This window comes from Leopardus geoffroyi, chromosome D1 (assembly GCF_018350155.1).
Source record: "Leopardus geoffroyi isolate Oge1 chromosome D1, O.geoffroyi_Oge1_pat1.0, whole genome shotgun sequence".
NCBI classification, from domain to species: domain Eukaryota; kingdom Metazoa; phylum Chordata; class Mammalia; order Carnivora; family Felidae; genus Leopardus; species Leopardus geoffroyi.
In genome coordinates this window covers 99,225,752-99,247,416 of record NC_059329.1, presented here as the reverse complement: position 1 = coordinate 99,247,416, position 21,665 = coordinate 99,225,752, and the positions used below count along the sequence as shown (strand labels likewise).

Genomic DNA, 21,665 nt, shown 5'->3' with positions numbered 1-21,665 from the left:
AAGAAGTGCCCAGAAAACAAAACAAAACAAAAAAACAGCAAACAAAAGGCATATTGAACAATGCCACATGTGGACAAGCTAAGAGAATTCATTCAGGATGAGAGGGAATATACTAGGAAAAACTAAATAAACTTAGGATATGAATTGTAAGTTCTCCCAAACTTTAGAATCTTAGGACAAAAAGCTACAGTCTCTGCATTTATTTTTCCTCCAATTCATCCCTAGATTGTTACAAGAGTTTATTGTTCTAAAACTCAAATCTGACCAAGTTACTTCGATACTTTAAAAGCGTTGCTGGGTGCCCGGGGGTTCACTCAGTTAAATGTCCAAACTCAGCTCAGGTCATGATCTCACAGTTCAGACTCTCACAGTTCAGTTTTCATGAGTTTGAGCCCCTGTATCAGGCTCTGCTGTGAGTGCAGATCCCACTTTGGATCCTCTGTCCCCCTCTCTCTCTGCCCCTCCCCCACGTGCACAGGCGCACGCACTCTTTCTCTCAAAAATAAACAAAACTAAAAATAAATAAATAAATAAATAAGTTGCTGACTCACCATGACTAGGATGGAGCAAATTCCTAAACATGCAGACAATATATATCCCTTCACAGTCTGGTCCCAACCTATTTTTCCAGCCACCTTGCCATTTACTCTTCGCTACATATGTAATACTCCAGCCATACTTTCCTACTCACTCTTCCCAAGCATACTGGCTCTTTCCCACTCCCTTGCTTTGGTATAAGTTTTTCTTTCTACCTAGAATGTAGCTCTCCCACATTTTCTGCCTAGTAAACTTTTGTACGTCCTATAAGACAAAGGCCAATGCCATCACCTCGGGAAACCCTATCTAACCTCCTAAATAAAATAGGGTAAAGGCAGGGAGGGAGAACAAAGCAACTTAGGGTGATAAGATGAGGTTTCTCTGAGGCTGGGATGCTGTGCTGAGATCTGCCCTGGGAGGGCCTGGGGAAACAGTAGAGGAGGTAGCTCATGCAAAAACTCGAAGAAATGATAGCATGTTGCAGAGCTGAAGGAAAGCCAGTGTGACTAAAGCAAAATGAATAAGGGGAGAAGTGGTCAAAGTAGGAGGCAGAAGCCAGATCATGAAGGACCTTGAAAGCCACATGAGAAGTATGGATATTATTCCAAGTGCAATAGGAAACCATCAGAAGGTTTTAAGCCCAGTAATGACATTACCTGATTTATGTTTTTTAAGAAATCACTCTGGTTTCTGTAATGTAGAGAATGAATTATAAAGGGCAAATGAAAACGGAGAGGCCATTTGCATAGATGCTTGATATATGTTTGTTAATTAAATGAGTTTTTATTCATTGATCCATCTGTTTATCCACCATTCTAAATTTATCTTTGCTGCTGAAATAAACAAGACGGGCAGAAGTATTTGCTGCAAAGGCTCTACTTATATATGCCAAATACGTGAATATCAAGCTTTCAGGAGATAAAAAAAAAATGTGCTTAGAATGTCTCACTTTTCAGGGTGGGCCCCATGTTAGGCCAGGGAACTGAATCAGCCATTGTCCCCCAGCCCCTGATGTGAGTACCACCACTGAGCTAGATCATGAAAAGTATTGGCGCTAGAAATGGTGGCGTGAAGGTTTGTGATTAAAGAAAGCACAGAAATGCCAATCAGACCCTTTCCTTATACTTTCATTTTTTCTCCCTTTCTCCAGTAGTAGCCCCCTGGACTTAGATAAAAGCACCCATTGCTAAAAGTTAATGATACTTTCTCATAAATACTCGGGACTCTTTCCTGGCTCAGGGCCTTTGCAAATGCTGCTCCTTCTGCCTACCACAAAGCTCTCCCCATCCACTCCCAGCCTGAAGACTCTTACTCGGCTTAAGTGTCAGGGCCTCTAACAGGCGTTCCTTGCATCCCCAATTCTAAATTAAGTCTCTCCTATCATAGAACTCGGTACTTGTCCTTGAATGTCCTTATCACTTACAGCTTTAAAGTCATTTGTGGGATCATTCTTTCAATGCCTCTGCATTGTGTCCCCTCCCAATGCCAGCCATCAGTCTGTAAGTTCTAGGGACCCCATGTATCTGTTTACCACTGCCTCTACATTGCCTGGAACATAATATGCCCTTAATAAAAACTTACTAAGTGAGCAAATACCGGAAATAAGCCTCCCCAGGCAGAAGAAGCAGGTGTAGGACCCCTTAAGCTCCTTTAGCTGTGCTTTTGTTTTGTTTTTCCTTCTACAGTTTTAAGAACCCTTTCCCTCCATTCACACTGCCTTGACAAAAAGGTGATTCTGGAGAAGAGATGGAGAAGTTCGTTGCAGACTCGTGTTCTTAATCTTTCAAAGCAGGGTCTTTCAACATCAGCAATATTAAAATTTGGGGCTGGATAATTCTTTGTCATATAATTCTTTGTGGGGAGGGATGTTGTGATCATTGGAGGATGTTTAGCAGTATCCTTGGAGTCTACCCAGTATTTGCCAGTGGCACTCACGCCCCAAAGTGTCTCCTGGGATCGCCCTGTGGCTGGAAAATCACTCCTGATTGAGAACAACTGTTTTCAAGGGTAAAACTTCAGGCCTGTTACTCTTTCAGATGAATTATGTCTAGAAATGCAGGTTGTTGAGTGATGCCTAGGTTATAAGAGAATTCTACCAACCCAGTTGGATCAAAATAGTGCCCATTTCTATCTGGTTTCTGTAGCACTCCCTGTGTTTCCTTTGTAAAGGCCATTAGTGATGGTCTAATTCAGGGCAATATTCTGATTTTGGAAATTCAGTTCCCTGGTGTGTCCTAGAAGGATGAAGGAAGAAGGTGGTGTTTCTGAGGAAACTAATGCCTCTGAGACCCCTCTGGAATTGGCAGTCCCCTACAACTTTGCTAGGGGCATGTCCCAAAGGACAATAAAAAGGAGACAAACAGCCCATTCTGGCATCCTTTTCAGGATCTCTCACTCCAAACAAGAAAGTCTGAGAGGCCTGGTAAAAATAAATATAGCTTAGCACTCCTGGCATAGGAGCAGTTTCTGACAGCCAAGACTTAACTCACTCTAGGGGGTGACCCAGGCAGGGACTATGCACGAAGTTCATTCGTTTCTACCCATTGATATTCCCAGTGACTCACAGCAGCCAGGGATGGCTCTGTGCACCAGAACCACACTGAACCATGGAGGAGGGGGACTTGGGATGCACACACAAAATTCAGTCTCTTGAGCCTGAGTCAGACAGGGACAGCCAGCCTCCCCCTTCCTCCTCAATCCCAGAAAAACAACATAAATCATGCCTTCTGGAAAGAAACCTATCCTTCGCATACAGATGTTTATAAATTCTTAATCCCCTGACATTGAAAGTATGGTGACTGCCTGTCCTGGATTTTTTGGGACAAATGTATTCATTATACCACATGTCCTTAGTTTTCCTGTGGAAAAAAAAATATGGTCTCCAGAATCATAAGATCTTTCTCAACAGGTCAAAAAGCATATAAACAGCATATATTGAAACCCTGAGACAAACCAAGGTCGCATCACAAACATTGTGAGGGTGGGGGAATGTGTGTTGAAAATCAGGCTCTACTTTTCACCTTTATTCTCCTTGGGTTTTAGGCTGAGGTGCCATAGGTCATAAAGGTGGACTGTCTTTCCCAGCAGGAAGATCACAGAAACCTGACCTGACTCGACTGCCGCCTTCAGTCAGCACGAAGAACTACACACAGAGAAAATGCCTCAATATTAGTTACCATGGTGATGCTAGTTCAACTACATTTCATCTGTGTAAAAATTTCAGGCAGAACAGTATACAGAAGTACTGGCGAAAGGACTTAACACTTTACTTTTTGTTGTTGTTGCTGTTGCTGTTGCAAAGTTAACGTTAGCTTTGGTAAAGGATGATACTTTGAAGTGAAATCCTTTGAAAAGTTGAAAACAAGCAAGGATGAAATGTCAAACTTATTCATTGGAGCAATCTCCTAATAGCCACTTTTGCACTATACCAAATTACTTTCCCCTCAGCTAACATTGGGCATTTGGGGCTTCCTGATTCTATTTACTAGTAAGAGGAAAGTGGTTTAATGAGATCGCAGAAGATCCAAAGCCAGGAAATGTTGACATATCAGCTTGGAGGGAAAATTGATATATAGGACCCTAAGGAAGTTAGGGGCTTGGACAAAAGTAACAGGACGAGATTCAACCAAGAAACAAAACTAACCCATGTTATTAATCTGCTCTGGGGAGAGGATAGAGCCTGAAGCTAAGACAAGAGAGTTTGTAACTTTCTATAATAACCCAAAAGTTAAATACAGCTGGAAAGCCCTACAGACAGAAGCCTGGAGGAGGCTGAGGTCTTTGTGAAAGTGCAACTACAAGTAAAGACTTACTTCCTTACCCCCTTCCTTCCTTGCCAGGATCAGAAAGTCAAAGAAGGTGAAGAGGCTAACACCGCTGATTTACAAAGACAGCGAGGAGGAACTATGTCTAGGCCAATTCTGGACGTCTGAGCTGGGGCGACAGGACCCAGACAACCACCTCAGGAAATGAGTAAATGAAAAGGGGGAGTCGTGGAATTATTTAGCCCTAGCACAACGCTGCCTAGACCGGGGTGGGGGTGGAGCAAGAAGAAAATCTCAGAAAAGGAATTTTGACAGTGAGAATGCTAGTTAAGATACAGCACTCCAGGCCCCCTGATGTCCCTTGTTTGATGTTAATAAAGACCTAGAGGATTATGCATTAGCAAGCCTTGCGTATTCTGAGACATCAATAAAGTCTGGGCTTGGGGCTGGTAGGGGGGCAGGGGTCACGTCCAGGAGACTTGGGTCAGCCCGAGTGCTCCTCTCTGGCACAGAGTAGAGTGAGAGGGATCGAGAGTTGCCGCTGGGATAGTTTTTTTTTTTTTTAAATTAGGGACATTTGAGCAGTAGTAATGGGGACACGGAGGGGGGCTCTCTCGAGGACTAGGAATGTGGGGGCGGCCTGAAGAGGAGCGAGGCCAGCGCAGGAGGCGCTAGCGGGTGGGGGCCGGGGGAATCTAGGGGGGGGCGGTGGAGCGGGTGGGGGGGGGGACGGGGGCCGAGGGCGGGAAGGGGCCGGCCCGGCGCTGGGGGCGGGACCAGGCGCGGTGGCTGTGGCGGGGGCTGCGGCGCGGGGGGCGGGGCGGCCAGGCCCGGGACACCCCCTCCCGGTCCCCTGGCGGGGCGGCTTCGGCTCCGGCAGCACTGGAGGCAGCAGCGGCCGGAGGGCGACTTGCGGGGCGCGCCCGCCGCCGCGGACCGGGACGCTTTCCCTTCGGGACCCTGCGCCGACTCCCTCCTCCGCGCGGTCCCGCGGGAGCCGGCGGGACCCCCGGCCGGCAGGGAGCGCCGGCGGCGGCCGCGGCACCATGAGGCGGCCGTGGGGCGCGCTGCTGCTTGGCGCCCTGCTCTGCGCACACGGTAAGCGGCGCCGCGGAGCCCGCGCCGCCCGGCCCGCCGGGAAAGTTTGTCCGTGGGTCCTGCCGCTGCAGGACTCACCTCCCGAGAGCGGGGCGGCGCGCGGGCTGGGGCCTCAGACCCCGCGTCCTCACTCCACGCAGTAACCCTGAGCGTGCTTCCCGGGGAGGGAAGCAGGAGCTCCCCCAGCCTTTCCAGCGGGAGAGGGTCGGCCGTGGAGGAACTCCCCGGCTCGGATCTGGGCCGGGCTCAGGGAAGATCCGAGGCGCCCGCCGTCTTCCCTCGCCGCTGTTTGAAGAGCTGGGGGCTGCTTCCCTTTCAGGTTAAGACACGGTCTCTGGATCCTTGGTGCGAATGAATGTGTGCGAAGAAAGGGAGGCGGGGAAGGATGGTTGCTAAACCATAAATTGTAAAAATCCCTTCTTGCAGGGGCCGGGGGTCTCGGGCGGATTGCGGAGCGGGGCTCCAGTGGAATGCTTAGGCTCTGGGGAGTCCTCTGTTCGGAGAACAGTTCTTCGGACTCCAGACCTTGCTCCCACCGAGGGTCTTCGGGTACTGCTTGCTCGCAGCATCTCCCCTTAGTGGTGTTTTGGGTTCCCTCTCCTGGCTGCGACCAATCAGCTTCCTGCCCTGGATCCTTCCCGGTGGGGGAGAGGGGGAGGAAACCGGGCTGGAAAAGGGGCAGAGGAGGGACACGGGGAAGAAACTGCTGGAAGGCTCCCGCAGGTCCGTCCTGGCCGGGGTAGTGGGGCGGGGGGGGGGGGCGGGTATCACCGAACATCACAAGGCAGCCCCCGGGTCCGCGCGGCGACCCTCGGGGGAGCTGGACGGATAGCAGCAGAAGTGCTGCTTCATCTGCTCCTTATTAATAACTTGTTTGGTGCCCGTGCGCAACTGTTGTGTGTGATTAGGGCTCCACTGGAATCTGTTTCTCCGCAGCCTCCGAAGCGCCATGGGTGTACCCCTTGATTTAGCAGCTGCCTCTAGTTTGTGCCCAAAGATCAAAGAACTTTGATCTTTGAACCCCAACCCTATTCAACCGGGGGGGGGGGGGGGCGGAATCCGAATCTTCTCAGTCTCGCAGCCCGGATGAGGGGGTGGGCTCGGATTGGAGGGGTCTCTAGACCCTGGCCTTGCTTGCACCGATTCTTTTCTTTAACGTAAGGGAGCTCGTGTGGAAACAGTGCAGATTTCGGAACTTCCCTGGCATGGCGTGGAGATGCCTGGGCACTCGTTTTAAAGATTGGTTTACCTCCCAAATCCAAAACAGAGTTCTCGTGTCTGTTATTTAAACTACCCGTAGGTTTTAAACGACTTTTTCCATGCCCTCTCTAACGCCCACTGAGCTCTTTCTCTCCGCTCTCGGCTCTTCCTCTCCGCGTAGTAGCCTGGCGGAGCCACGTTCCTGCTCGCGCTGTGCTCTCCCCCTCCCGGGCTCTCTCCTAGAAGGTTATTTGTAGCCTCTTTGGCGTGTCGGGACAGCGGCCCTACTGGGGTAGGAATGTAGCTGCTCTTCCCACCACATGGGCCCCTTAAAGGGACAGCTATGCTTTTTGGGGGGTTTCCCCCTTCGGGCTGCGAGAGAAGGGGATGGAACTTTCCTCTCGGCCCCCTGGAGGAAGTTTTGAAAAAGATCAAGGGAAATGGCAAGGCACTGGGAAAAAAGGAAAAAAAAAAAAAAAAAAAAAAAAGTCTAAAACGGATACCAACAAAACCAGAGAGGAGATTGTCGCCTTCTGCCCTAGGGAAAGGGGAGCTGGAAGGTTCTGGGCTGAGACTGGCCAAGAGGATTTTATTGCTCCAGAGCTGTCAAAACTGCATATGCTACATCTGCACTGACAATGGGGGTAGAAAATTGAGTGTATTTAATGCTTAACAGAAAAAGGCCGAGAGGGTACTTCATAACTCTTTTGGGTTCTTTTTAAGGACAAAAATTTAACAGAAACTTCTGAGCGCGGGAGACTTTCTGTGCACATGCACAAGGACACTCAGTGATATGAAGATCTAAACTTCCCCTAGGCTAACACTTAACCATCCTTGGAGGTGAAGGGGGGAGGTAGGAGAGAGAAGATAGATTCGTGGTTCATCAGTGAGACTGAGCAGTTGCTCAACCAGAAATATCACCAAGAGAGTCCCTAACACAATGTTTAGGGGCTCAGGGAGAAGACCGTGTTTTATAGTAGGTCAATGACCACAACTAGGAGTGGATTCAAGACACTAAGGTTTAAGGCGCTTATTTGGATGCTGCGAGTCCTGTGGGCTTTTCCTAGAGCTTATGTCTTTGGCCTGAGCTAAACAGGTTGGGGTTGACACTCCAACTTTATAGGTTTTAGAAGGAAATTTGATTGCTGGTGATAGCCCTGGGTATCTTTCTCCTGACGGTTGAGGTGAGGCCTCAGGCAGTCTACCACCATTGGAAGACTGAAAACCATGTTTGCCATGGAGGTCTCTTCCACGTAAGCAAAAAACTGAAAATTCTGCCCAGGGGCTTAGGTAGATAGAAGACTCTTTCTGAGATTGAGTGCAAAGGAGGAGAGCTGAGACTGGTCTCCTTTCCATCTATCTGTTGTCCTGGTGCTTGGTTGACCTTGTCCCTCGTCTCATTGGACTTGTGAAAGATGCTTGGCTTGTCACTGATTTTGGATTTCCTCTTCTGTCCCCTGTTGAATATCGGATGACATCTTTGGGACTGGCACATGGTATTAAGAATGACAGGTGCAAGGGAACCAGTCTGGCTGTGTCTGATACAGAACACGTTGGGCATGTCCATCGTCTGGGCCAGCAAAGAACACAGAAGGTCACAGAGGACAGGGTATTTGATAGGTCTTTGCTGACTCTACTGATTGCTGATCTTGATCCCTAAGAAGAAGAAAAGTGGGAAGGATTGGCTATGTTGTTTCTTCTTGGAAGAGACGAGCAATACGAGGGGCTTCTTGAATAGGGAATTTCGGGAACTATGTGAAGAAAAAGACTTTTCTTTTTGAATGATTGGGCACAACTCACAATTGTGACACAGTTCCATGCCCTTGGTGACCAGGTCTGTTAGCCTATTCCAGCCACAATCTCTAACTTCCTTGATGAATCCTAGCCACAAGTTTTGCCACAGTTGCCTAGGTGTGGGGCATCTGGGCCCCAGACTGTGTCTGGATTACCATCTCATCTTCAGCATCGGAAGCTCTTCTCCCCTTCTCAGTGTGGTGGGATTCAGTGTCCCAGGAAAGACTTCCTGCTGACTAGTTGGCTGGCAGAGCCCAGGTTTAGCCCTATAAATAGCTCTGATGAATGTCTGTAGTTGCCACTCTCCATCCAGCCTAGAGCTGACAGGGTCAGGTTCTTTCTCTGAAATACACTCAGGAGCATCTCCTAAACTGGGTTCTGCACTCATTCATTTGTTCATTCATTCAGCAAACACACATTTCCCAAGCACTATTCTTAATCACCACATATATAGTTCAGTGACGAAGAAGCACAGGCACCAGGCACACCTAGGTTTAAATCTGGGCTTCGACACTTCTTGGTGACCCTGTGCAAAACACTTAATCTCCCTGAACTTCAGGGTTCTTACCTGTAAATGGGGCGGGGGGGGGGGCAGAACTGGAGTAGTAATAAATTTTCATGTAAGACTATTATAAAAATTAAATGAGATAATAGTATATTCAAACCACTCAGCACAGACTGCTCTGTTCTACAGGCTTGGATAAAACGTTAGTTGTTTGTTAGCAAGTCTGCATAAGTAGATTAGAGATGGTTCTTCCATCTAGACTATGGGAGACAGGTAAATCATTACACTAACTACAGTGCCGTGTGCTGAAATGGAATGAAGTTTAGCTCTTCATTCATTTCAGCTGGTTTTTTGCTTTTCTCTTTTAAAGATCTTGCTCCTTCTTCCCACTACCCCCACCTTGAAAACCTAATGAAACCTAAGCATAGTTCCCTCCTGTCCACACATCCAGAAAAGAGATCTGTTAAGCTATATCATGAGTCCAAGGAGCCCACTCCACCTTAGTTCTCCTGAGAGAGGTCCTAGGAGATGGGGTTTTCCTCTGGGAGCTTCCTTGTTAAAAGCTCTGTGGTCAGGGATGTGGCCAGGCACCTCACTCTAAGGTTGCCATGACCTGGGGCGAGAGGTGCTGGCTGAGGTCTCTTGTAGCTGGAACAGTTTAGAATTCCAAGCTCTCCCTCCCACTGGCCTGGGAAAGGAGTCAGGCCCCAGAGCTCATAAGGTAGTAATTGCCCCAATTTGGGGGCTGGGCTGTTGCAGAGCCGCCTTCCTTCATGACTACCGTCTTCAATCAGGAATCCTGTCAGAGTGCAGGGATAATTGATGTGGGTCTCAAGCCCATGAGTCGCCCCCAGCCCCCAGCTCCTCCACCCCAAAGTTTGACCCCTGTTGTCTCTTTGTTTCTTCCTTTTAAGTTGGTGCCAGTGATGTCATGTTTTTGGGGGCTGCGGAAAGTTGACCGTAACCAAGAGCAGCCGTTACGAAGAGCTGATTCACTGGCCTTCCTGGCAGTCGTTTGACTCCATTTTCTGCTCTGTATTTTTGATTTAGCAAGAAAGAAACATCTTCGGTGCCCTTGGGCACCTCTTACGCCCTTTCGAGCAGACTTCGTTCTTTCACTGCACTTAGGCATTCCCATCGCTGAGTGGATGGACTGTAGGCGTCCCTCACACTCATTCCCTTGCGCATTTGGGTCGGAGTGAGGCAGGGAAAGGCCCCGCCTGAGACCCAGCTGGGGAAAGCCTCACTGGGATTTGCTGCAAGCCCTGACTTGGCCTACAGGAGTTCCCCCCCTCACCTCTGTGCGGAGCCAAGGATCTGAGCTCCGAGCAAAGCCGGAAACAAAAGACTGGGAGCAAACCTCCCATCTGGCTGGGAGGCAGCGACACAAAGGTGCTGCTGCATAATTTATCACCAGAGGTTTTTCTGGGGCCGGGAAGCTCCCGGGCTCTAGACAGAGCCTTTTTGGAGGAGAGGGACCCTCCCTCCCCCTGTCTTGGTGTCGTGTTGTGTCCTGTCGGGCAGGTAAGGAGTAGGATACTGGGAGAGACACCTGATTAGCACGTGAAATAAAGCTTGGAAATTGTGCCTCTCCAGGCTCAGCAGCTCCATTTCCTGCCAGGACTGCAGGGCGGGGGTGGAGAAAGCGTTCCAAATGTTCCCTTAGTTGGCCCCAGCCTTGGGAGCCCGACTGCCACCACCTTTTGGGTATGGATGAGGACAAGAGATAGTTTCTGTGTTGGGTCGACTAGAGCCTTCTGGAAACCAGATACAGATGCCAGGTTATAATATCCATAAGCCTAGCAAATAAGAAAGGGGAGGTCCCTTTTCCTCTTTCCACTCCCCCTACCCTCCCACACACCAGGCCTTTTAAACAAGACATTTCAACCATAGGCTCAGAGAGGCAGTCAAAGTGAATGGTTCCAAAATGTATCTCCCCCAAATACGAATTTGTGTTCTTCAGGGAATAATTGCTGGTAACCACAGTTTTACATGTAAAATCCAGTTTTACATCACAAACTGGGACACGTGGTCTAAATACTACAAAGGTACTTTGGGGGGTAGTTTAACATCTTAAAAGCTTTTGCTATATCCCTGGCACTGTGGTGTTGACCTCGTCTTGTCACATTTACCCCTCACAGTGTCCTTATGAGGTAGGTCCTGATAGGTTCCTGTCTTACAGAAAGGAAACTAAGGCTCAGAGCAGTTTATATCACACAGCTAGTGGGTAACTGACCCAGGATTTGAACCCAGAGCCTAAGCTGTTAAGCTTCTAACCCATACTGCTCCTTAGTATGGAATATTTTCTATCCAAGCTATTAAAAAAGATCTGGGTTGAGACTATCTATATTTCATCTCAGATTGACTTTTCTGTTTTCAGTCTTCATCTCCTCATGTAATCTTAATGCACAAAGAATTACTTTTCTGTGCTTTGATAGAGGGAGGCTTTAAAAAGCTCCCAGGAGGGGAGATGAGGTTTGTTGCCCCTGTGAAGCCATGTGTTCTTGTGTGGGCCTTGTGTTTTGAGAGGTAGAGGAAAGCAATATGTTGAGCAGCCCCCTCACAGAGCACAGCCACATTTTGGATTTGTGAGATCTGTTGACTGAGCTGCTGGGCAGGGTAAGTAGACTTTTGAGGACCTGGATGGAAACAGCCTGGTATCATAGCTACTTTACAGGGTTGAGAGAAAGGAGACATCTAGATGAAGATGACGGGATTACCAATGAAAACAACAACAGTAATAGCTGCTTACTGTGTACTTCATGTGTATTATTTCATTTAAATCTCCCAGGAACCAGCTACTATTGGTACTGTTACTACCCCCATGTTACAGTAGAGGAAGCTAATCCATTTCTGAATTGCTCTGTGATTCCGGTTCTGCGTGCTCTTTTCTATACTTGCCTCCTAGGAATCGGTTGATGATAAACGGGGCAAGGGTAGAGGATACTGTATGCCTCAAGCTCCTCCAGAGAAGCGCAATAATAATGCAGGACTCTTGCCACAGTACTCTTGTCCACCTCTTCCCGTGGCCATTCACACCTCTAGCTTAACCTTTGGGGCTGGCCCTGTAGCTTGGCCCACAGTAGGGCTTTGAGACATCTCAAGCCCTTTAACAGCAGGGCTTAATCATGGGGTGGCTGGATGAGACAGTTCTGGGTGGGTCAAATTCTATCAGAGTAATAGCAAGAGCTATGGCTTACTGAGAGCTGAGTACGTGCCAGGCATTATGCTAAATGCTTTTTATGAATTAACTAATTCTTATAATGTCCATGTGAGATGGGGGCTATTCTTATCCTGATTTTCCTGGTGAGAAAGGTATAAAGAGATTTGAATAATATGCCCCGCGTCAGACAGCCAGGAACTAGCTTAGTTTTTGTTCCCATGCTCTTAACGCTATGTTCTCTGCCTCATAACTTTGGAGGCTGACCATTAAGAACTTCTTTTCCATCGTTAGGAGTGGCAAGAGAGGGCTGAACTTGATGGGACCAGTAATCATGTGTCTGACGCTACCCCTTACTGAGGTGCCCACTAGGAGAAGACTTCACTTGGTAGATTTTCAAACTAGATGAGGTTGGCTGGCCTCTAGGGATTTAGGGGCAGAACTAAGTAGAATCCTAACATGTCAGTATCACTGCTTGACAATACAACCAGTGAAAGGAACTCTTGTTGGAGAAGGGAGTGAACTTGACCTGGATAGGACTAGGATGCCACCTTAAAAAGAAGATTCCTGTTTTCTTCAGTAAAGATTAGGTAGAAAATAACTATTTTATTTTTGGTATTCTGGGCCTCTCTTTTCCTTTGACTCCAAACTCTCACAAGAATCTAGCTGAGGGGCGCCTGGGTGGCGCAGTCGGTTGAGCGTCCGACTTCAGCCAGGTCACGATCTTGCGGTCCGTGAGTTCGAGCCCCGCGTCAGGCTCTGGGCTGGTGGCTCAGAGCCTGGAGCCTGTTTCCGATTCTGTGTCTCCCTCTCTCTCTGCCCCTCCCCCGTTCATGCTCTGTCTCTCTCTGTCCCAAAAATAAATAAACGTTGAAAAAAAAATTAAAAAAAAAAAAAAGAATCTAGCTGAACATGTCATTCATTCATTCTACAAATTTGTATTGATCAACTACTACATACCAAGCATTGAACTATGCATGGTGAATACAAACACAAAACTCCATATTATACAGTTCCAACTGCCAGGAGACTGAAGAGCACCTGGTCCGTTAAGCAAACAATGATCCCACAGTGAGCTAAACGCTACCAAAAGAGGAGGCACAAAGGGCCTCTGGAGCACAGACCAGGGGCTTTCAATTCATCTGGGGCCGCATGGGTCCAGGTGGGGCAGCATCAGGAAAGGGTTCACTTCCTGGCCTCCTTCTACCAACCATTTACCTTCTTTGGTGTTGGTTCTGATGTTTTCTGTGTAAGCCCTGCCCTTTGAAACAGGGGCTGTTTTATAGGCACCCAGAGTTCTCCCGGTTCCAGGTATCTCGTGGATGAGGTGAGATTTCCAAGTGGCCCCTTGCTGTGACTCCTTTTAGTGATGCCATTTTTGTCTTGCTACATGGGCATCCCTTTCAGTTAGAGACACTGACCACTGCCTAAGGAGCTGAAATCAGTGGATTGGTCCCTTGATTGGCCTGGATGTGTAGTTCAGGGTCATTTCAAATAACTTATCTTCATTAAATAAGGTTTATATCCTCACCATTGCCACCAGTGGACAGGAGGCGAGAGGAGAGCTTTGGTGTGTTACAAGAAGAACCCTTCTCTGCTATGAATGATGGTTCTTCCCTTTCTGTTGTAATCTCTCCCCCACTGGTAACTGTCCTATCCCAGCACTCACAGGACACTCCTTCGGCCTTCTCATGTCTGGTTCAACTTGAAAAAGCTGCTCTGTAGCTGTCTATAGTCACTGTACACTTTGGGCCTCTAAGTGACAGGTGTGGTCCCCCTTCAGTTGAGTGTTCTATGGGATGGTGGAGAGCTGTGCTCTCTAACCTTAGTATGCATCGGTGTCATCTGGGAAGCTTGTTGAAAGTCTGGATTCTGAGGTCACATTAAAAGAATACTGGTCTAAGGGTAAGAATGGGGCCGCCATCCTGGCTGTCCTACTTACCCCATGACCTTGGCCAAAGCAGATGACCTCACCTCTTAAGTGGGGCCTGCAGTAACTACTTAGGGTTATTGTAATGATTAAGGGTGAATGCAAGTGAGTATGCAAAAGTAGCTTGCAAACTCTACAGAATAACTGCAAAATACAATTCTTTGTGGTCAGAAGCTCTGTTCCTTTCTGGACCAGCACCACACTGAGGCACTGGTTCAAAGGGCTAGGGCTCCAGACTGTCCCTGTTTCACCACTTCACCTTAGGGCAAGAGACATTGGTCTTTAGCCGGAGCAGTAACCAGAAGGAAACGTCACTGCTTTGAGATCCATAAACTCACTGTATATCTGCTAATCGAGATTGTGTGAAGGAGAGGGATCCAGACGCCCCAGTGTTATAAATTCCCCTTTTTGACCTCAGGGTTTTGGAAATTCTCATAATAGCGATACCACTTATTGGGAGGCAGGGTAATGAAGTGATTAAGAGCAGAGGCCCTGGGATCAATCTGGCTGGGTGTGAATGCTGGCATCAACCCATAGTACCAGTGTGACCTAGTGGCAGACTTCTCTGTGTCACCTCCCAGGGTCATTGAGAGCATTCAATGATGTAGCATATGAAAAGCAGTTGGAAAAGTATTTGAAGAGCACCTCGTAAATACATACTCAGTAAATGATGCTTGTACTATTACGAAACTTTTGTCATGTACAAGTCCTGTGCTAACAAGCAGTTTACATGGATTCCCATTTTATGGATGAGGAAACTAAGGCCCAGAGACCTTAAGCAACTTACTCAAAGTTGTAGAGTTGACGGTAGAAAACAGGATTTGAACTCTAGTCTCTCTGACTCCAGAATCTGTGCTCTTTACTACAGTGATAAACTGTACCTGGTATACCAAATGGATGCTTCCCTTCTTTCCTTCACAAGAAAACAATGAGTAATTGGTAAGGTGACTGAGGCAAGGGAGATGAGGTGTCATAATGGGATTTTGGTTAACCTCCCAGGAAGACCCTTTGAGCACATTCACATGTATCCCAAAAGCTGGACGACTCGCCTATCAAGGGGAGAGAACACTTGGGGAAAGATCTTTTCACTGTTGAGTAAAGGCTGAAGGCTGAGGGAGTGTGGCTGTAAACAGCTTTCAAGGCCAGAAGCATAGCTGAGTACTCTAACTTAACACTTTCCAAAGTGAAGCCTGTCTATGCCATCGCCCCCCCCCCCCATTTGTTTCCTTTCTTCGTTCATCATTCTTTTTTTAGAAAAAGGTTAAAAGCTGTCCTTTCTGCTCACAGCCAGGACTTGACTGAAAAGGCAGAATTCCACCTCCAGGGATCCCGAGGGGCAGTGGTTCTCTAGAAGAGCTGGCTTTCTGGAGTGTGATGTGTCTGTTTACCGGACGAAAGCCCAAGCCAAGGGTTTGCCTGACCTTCACGTGCTGACGTTCAGATGTTGCTCTGACATGCAGGAAGTCCTGGCTCTTCAGCTGCCTGCAACTAACTTGATGCCCACCCGATGGAATGCTTTGTTTCTGAAGTCTGCTGGGAGAAAGCAGGACTTCTTTTATCACTCCGCCAAAAGCAGGGGTGGGGCCCTAAAAAAAATAGACCTGGGACTGAAGGCTACTCTATCTTCAGTATTCTTTTTTTTTTTTTTTTTTTTTAAATTTTTTTCAACGTTTATTTATTTTTGGGACAGAGAGAGACAGAGCATGAACGGGGGAGGGGCAGAGAGAGAGGGAGACACAGAATCGGAAACAGGCTCCAGGCTCTGAGCCATCAGCCCAGAGCCCGACGCGGGGCTCGAACTCACGGACCGCGAGATCGTGACCTGGCTGAAGTCGGACGCTTAACCGACTGCGCCACCCAGGCGCCCCTTCAGTATTCTTTTTGACCTGCACACAACACCAGGATAGTGCTATTCTTTTTAAAAAAAAAATTTTTTTAATGTTTATATATTCTTGAGAGACAGAGTGTGAACAGGGGGAGGGCAGAGAGAGAGAGAGGGAGACACAGAATCTGAAGCAGGCTCCAGGCTCTGAGCTGTTGGCACAGAACCCGACACAGGGCTCGAACCCACAAGCTGCGAGATCATGACCTGACGGAAGTCGGCTGCTTAACCGACTGAGCCACCCAGGTGGCCCTGGAAACTGCTATTCTTGATCTCCTAATCCCGGTGCTCAGGTTTTTAAAATCAAGGCCTTTTGGAAAAAACTAGTCCCTGCATCTCCCACACCCTACACCCCCAGCCTGCATTTATTGAGCATCTTTGGTGTGCCAGGGCACGAGGGTAGCTTCGCCCACGTTTATCGTCTGGTCCAGTCCTTGTGGCCTTTCACAAATGAAGAAACGGAGGCTCGGGGAGCTAAGTGACCTGTACAGGGTCACACAGCCGGTGGGTGGAACCCAGTCTGTCTGCTCCAGGTCCAGGGCTTTCTCCTCTCCCCCTCCCCCCAGGCCCCTTCATCCTCTCTGTTGTCCTTACCCCCTTGCCCTGAACTCCACGTGGGGCAGCTCTGCTCCCTGCTGTGTCCTTAACTTCCATTGACATTCGGGGCTGGAGAATGTCTTTGTTGCGGGAGCCTGCCCTGTACATTGTAGGCTGTCTAGCAGCATCCCTGGCTTCTACCCACTAGATGCCAGAAGCACCACCAGTCACGACAACCAAAAATGTCTCCACACATTGCCAAATACCACCACCACCACCACCACCCCCGCCCCCGGAGGAAAGACTGTCCCTGGTTGAGAACCACTGAGTCAGTCTTATCCTTCCTCTTCACCACCCCTCCCTGCACAGGGGATCTACATGTTGGGAGGCCCACTGAATGGAGTCCTTTGGAATACCTAGTCTTTGCGGTTTCATCCGGCCAGAGTTCCTGAGAGTGGTGCCTATAGCTGTGATGAGCTGGTCACACTCCAAAAGTTGCTCAGGGTCTGAGTGAAAAAAGCCCCTTCCTTTATCAGTGCTTTCAGAATAGGCCCAAGAGGCTGGGGCTGGGACTGGGGTAGCCGGGTCGTCAGTGCTTCCCTGGAGAAGGATCCTCTGTTCTGCACTTGCAGGGAGACCTGGACAGACAGGAACCCTGGGCTTGGAGTAAAGCCTTCCTGTGAAGAGATGCTGCACCCCTCAGACAGATTCCTTCGTTTTCCACAGGAAATCTGGCATCTTTTCTAGGGCAGCCAATTCCCTTAGCTTGTGGTGGGGGACAGAGGGGTCTCATTTGAGAATCTGGTGAAATCTGTGGTCCGTTACTCCAGAAATGTACATTTTGTCTATAGTTTCAACAGCTCACTGGTCCCAAATGCCAGCCATCTACCCACCCAACCATCCATCCATCCATCCATCCATCCATCCATCCATCCATCTGCAGGTTAGGAACCCATGCCTTATACTCACACTTACCCTTGGAGATTGAAGTGGAGAGGGAGGGCTCCAGGGCTCTCTCCTTGCTTTGGGGAGTGGGGGGGTGGATGACAGTACACCCTTTCATTCTGGGCCCTAAATCCTTCCCTGTTCCCGCACAGCCTGAGGGCAGGGCCCAGCTAAGGGGAGGAAGGAGAGAAGAAAGCAAGGGGGAGAGATGAGCAATGAGCAGTGGCCCCCTTCTTTCCCAGCTGCAGCAGCCCAGCGGGTTAGATGAATGTGGGGAGGGGGGAAGAGTGACCCTGGCAGAACCCTTTGTTCCAGCTGAGGCTGGAGCAGGGGCACTGAGCCATTCACACGCCATCCCAGGGCATCCTGCTGGGCACGCTGGGGAGGGGGCACAGCAGCCGGTCATGGGACTTGGCCAGGCAGATAGCTCGATGCTCAATAGGGAAGGCCAGCTGCGTGCTGCTGAGGATGGGGGAGGGGCTGCTTCTGCCATCCTTCCTCTAGGCTGTAGCCTGTCCCACAGATGGGAAGGCTCTGACTGCTCCCCTCCCCCTGGAGCCCCACTTCTTCTGGTCACCCTCCTTAAAGGTGAGTTCTGACCTGGAGACTCACAACAGCCTGTGTTGCTTCCTGTTCCCCTGTGTGGGTTCCCTACTCCAAAAGGGGCTCCAGCATTTTAATTCCACTATTTCTTGCCCTGCCTGGCTAACAGCCAAGGGCCTGGTCCTGGCCAGATGCAAAAGCGTCCATATCTCAACCTAGCTTTGGAGGGAAGGGTCTCAAGGTCTCACAGCATCACCCTTTCTGTCCCCTGCTCCTTTTCCCCAAAGGCACCAACTCTCTGAGTGGCATCATTCATCTCTTGTCTCTTGGGGGTACTGGGCAAAAAGCCCTGTCATAGAGACTAGTTATGAACTCGTTATGAACTCGTTATGGACTCGTTATGAACCTAGGGTCACAGGTTGTCTTCTTGACCATTAGTGTCTTGGAGGAGGGGGAAGGCATGATTGTATGGTCTGCATCTCCCTGTGGTATCCCGTGGCTCTCTTGGTAACAGTGCCCCGAGATGGGGCTCCCCTACTCTCTAGAATGGGCTGTGGTTAGGCAGGAGCTGAGCCCTCATTGGTTCCTCTCCCCTCTGCACAGGGCTAGCCAGCAGCCCCGAGTGTGCTTGTGGTCGGAGCCACTTCACATGTGCGGTGAGTGCCCTCGGCGAGTGTACCTGCATCCCCGCCCAGTGGCAGTGTGATGGAGACAACGACTGTGGGGACCACAGCGATGAGGACGGATGTAGTAAGCACCTCCCATCCCAGCCAGGGAGTGGTGGGGGGAAGTAGTAGAAGAGGGGAGGGACCTGGGGATGAGGGTCTGATGAATGTTCTGTACACCTGCTGTATCAGATGCAGAGCGTTGGACTCTTGTGAGGGTGACGGATGTTGACAGATGGGTGGTTTCTTCACAACATATAGGGCTCCAGTCCTCTTGTATTTCCATGCATATATGTCCAATAAAACAAACTTTGTGACAAGTATGGAATAAAACACCCTTGAAACTATAGGCAGTCTCTTTAAATGGATCTCTGTATTTACGTGAATATATGTTTGTGTATTTTTGTGCATTTTTAATGTGCATACTATACGTGGATGCAGATTATTTCTGTGTTTCTTATGTTCGTATTCTGTATAATCATATCTTTTTTTAATAATATAAGTTTTAGGAAATATTATATTCTCTTTAAACCTTCCTTTCCCCTAGTGTAGTAAGTAATATAGGCACAACAGGCTAGGGCCTCCTGCCTCAGATCTATAGAAATATCACTGCTGAGCCAGCTGTCTGGGTTTAGGGATGCAAGCTGTAGCACCTGTGTCTGAAGGTGGCTAATTAGTCTAATAAGATTGAAGCTACAACCTGGACCTTAACCCTAACCAGTTCAGCTAATTGTGATGATACATGGCTCACCTTTCATGTAGCACTGTCATGTGCATTATCTCAAAAGACCTCTGTGAGCCAAGTGTAATTACCCCCATCGTACAGTCAGACAACCTGTGGCTCAGAGAGGGTAACTGACTTGCTCGGCGTGGTAAGTGATGAGTTCTAGAACTGGAAATTGAGCCCAGCTGTGTTAATCATCATTTAACAAGAGGGAAAAAAAAATACACTTCTTTTTCCTTGCTCATGTTTCTCTTAGTGGTTTTGAGTTCCTTGGGCTGCCCTGCCCTGTGAATCCCTCGCCGCTGTTCCCTGCTAATGCTCTGGCTTCTTAGCTGTGGTTTCTGCCTAGCTCCTCCATCAGGCATGGGAGTCTGTGAGGAAGGACTGTGGCTCACACGGGGAGATGTGGGATAAGGGGTGTTGGCAAAGGCTTTCCGGCCCAGTGGAGCCTGCCTCAGACAGATTCCCTGTTCCCTTCTCTTCCTGGGACTCAGTGCTGCCCACCTGTTCCCCTCTTGATTTTCACTGTGACAATGGCAAGTGCATCCGCCGCTCCTGGGTGTGTGATGGGGACAACGACTGTGAAGACGACTCAGATGAGCAGGACTGTCGTGAGTGCTGGTGATGGGCACTAGGCGGGCTCTCTCAGGCTCTGTTGGGAAGGGATTGTCAATCGGAAAATGATGCCCCAGGCCCACATTACTTCCTGGGTCTTTGCTCTTTGCCCCTCCTTTCACCTTCCCTCTTGGTTAGATGAGCCTGAGAAACTGCCACCTGCTTCAGATCCCTCTGGGTGGTGTAGAAGTGACTGCTCTGGTCCGTGGGGCTTTCTGTTGGGCCCCTGGCCCCTGCTGTCTGCAGCAGCCTGACTGCTCTGTACCCCACAGCCCCCCGGGAGTGTGAGGAGGACGAGTTCCCCTGCCAGAACGGCTACTGCATCCGGAGCCTGTGGCACTGTGATGGTGACAACGACTGTGGGGACAACAGTGATGAGCAGTGTGGTGAGTGGAGCTCCAGGGAGGTGGGCAGGATGGCTGCTGGTGGTCTGGCCATGGCGGGGGACGGAAGGAGGGGGGGTTGAAGGGCAGCAGTGGCTTTAGCACTGCCACACCTTGAACTGCCCAGACGTCTGGAGCAGCTGGAAGAAGGCGGGAGGGGCAGAGCAGTCCAGACCCTCCCCCCACACACTGTGAACCACCACGAGGGGAACAGGAACCCAAGGCCCCATGTCTCCAGGGCTGCGGCTTTCCCCAGACGGTCTGCACCAAATCCGTGGTGTCTTCCAGGGATGGGGTCCGACCCACAGGGGCAGTGTGGGTGGGAGTCGGGGAGGATCTTAGGAGGGCGGCCTGTCCTGTCGGGCTCCCGTAGGATCGCTGTCCCATTGCGTCCCCCAGACATGCGCAAGTGCTCTGACAAGGAATTCCGCTGCAGTGACGGAAGCTGCATCGCTGAGCACTGGTACTGCGATGGTGACACCGACTGCAAAGATGGCTCTGACGAGGAGAGCTGTCGTGAGTGGCCCCAGAACTTGGGCCGGGGCAGGAGGCAGCATCCCGTGGGCAGAGGGGTGCATGTGCAGTGGGCCAGGAGGGTAGGCTCTTACGAAACTGTTCCTCCGAGGCTGAGCTAGGGTGGGAGCAGATTCCTCAGGTGCAGAGGGAGGGTCCCCATGGCTCCAGCAGCATACGGAAGTCTCACAGGGCTGTCCCACGTGAAACCGGCTTCCCTTGCCTGAACGTCTTCCGCCTTCTTGGAGGAGTCTGGGCCTCTGAGCTCTCTCTGGGCCTGAGCGTGCGCCCCTCCCTGTCCCCCACGCCTGCCTTCCAGCCTCAGCGGTGCCAGCGCCTCCCTGCAACCTAGAGGAGTTCCAGTGTGCTTACGGCCGCTGCATCCTCGATATCTACCACTGTGATGGTGATGATGACTGCGGGGACTGGTCTGACGAGGCCGACTGCTGTGAGTGCTCCGGCCAGCGGGGCGGAGCTGGGAGGGAGGGGAAGGCCAGGCCCCAAGGAACTCCTGGGGTGGTAAGGCACAGGTGTCAGCTGGGGCCGGAGCTCCGGAGCTCAAGGGAGGAGTTTCTGGATTCCCTGGTCCCTGTCGGGCAGAGAGGGAGGAGCCGGGTGCTGGGGCCCGGCTTTCTGCTCTGCTATGGACACTGTGTTCATGGACAGGCTAGAGACAGAAGTCTGTCCTGTTTCCCCAGCCTCCCACCAGCCCTGCCGCTCTGGGGAGTTCATGTGTGACAGTGGCCTGTGCATCAACGCGGGCTGGCGCTGTGATGGCGACGCGGACTGTGACGACCAGTCTGATGAGCGCAACTGCAGTGAGTGGGGCCAGTGTCCAAGGTCTGGTCTGGAAGTAGGGAAAGGGCTTGT

The 21,665-nt window shown here is 50.0% G+C and overlaps 1 protein-coding gene across 1 annotated transcript in view; it reads left to right on the top strand.

Annotated features, from left to right (window-relative positions):
* The first annotated feature begins 5,109 nt into the window (after positions 1-5,109).
* LRP4 (LDL receptor related protein 4) overlaps positions 5,110-21,665 on the top strand; it is a 55,784-nt gene continuing 39,228 nt past the window's right edge. Inside the window, exons 1-7 of the mRNA XM_045486748.1 lie at positions 5,110-5,399; positions 18,499-18,645; positions 19,779-19,895; positions 20,172-20,285; positions 20,682-20,798; positions 21,115-21,243; positions 21,494-21,613. Of these exons, the coding sequence (XP_045342704.1) occupies positions 5,348-5,399; positions 18,499-18,645; positions 19,779-19,895; positions 20,172-20,285; positions 20,682-20,798; positions 21,115-21,243; positions 21,494-21,613 (796 nt within the window). The 5' untranslated portion in view covers positions 5,110-5,347. The remainder of the gene's footprint in view (positions 5,400-18,498; positions 18,646-19,778; positions 19,896-20,171; positions 20,286-20,681; positions 20,799-21,114; positions 21,244-21,493; positions 21,614-21,665) is intronic.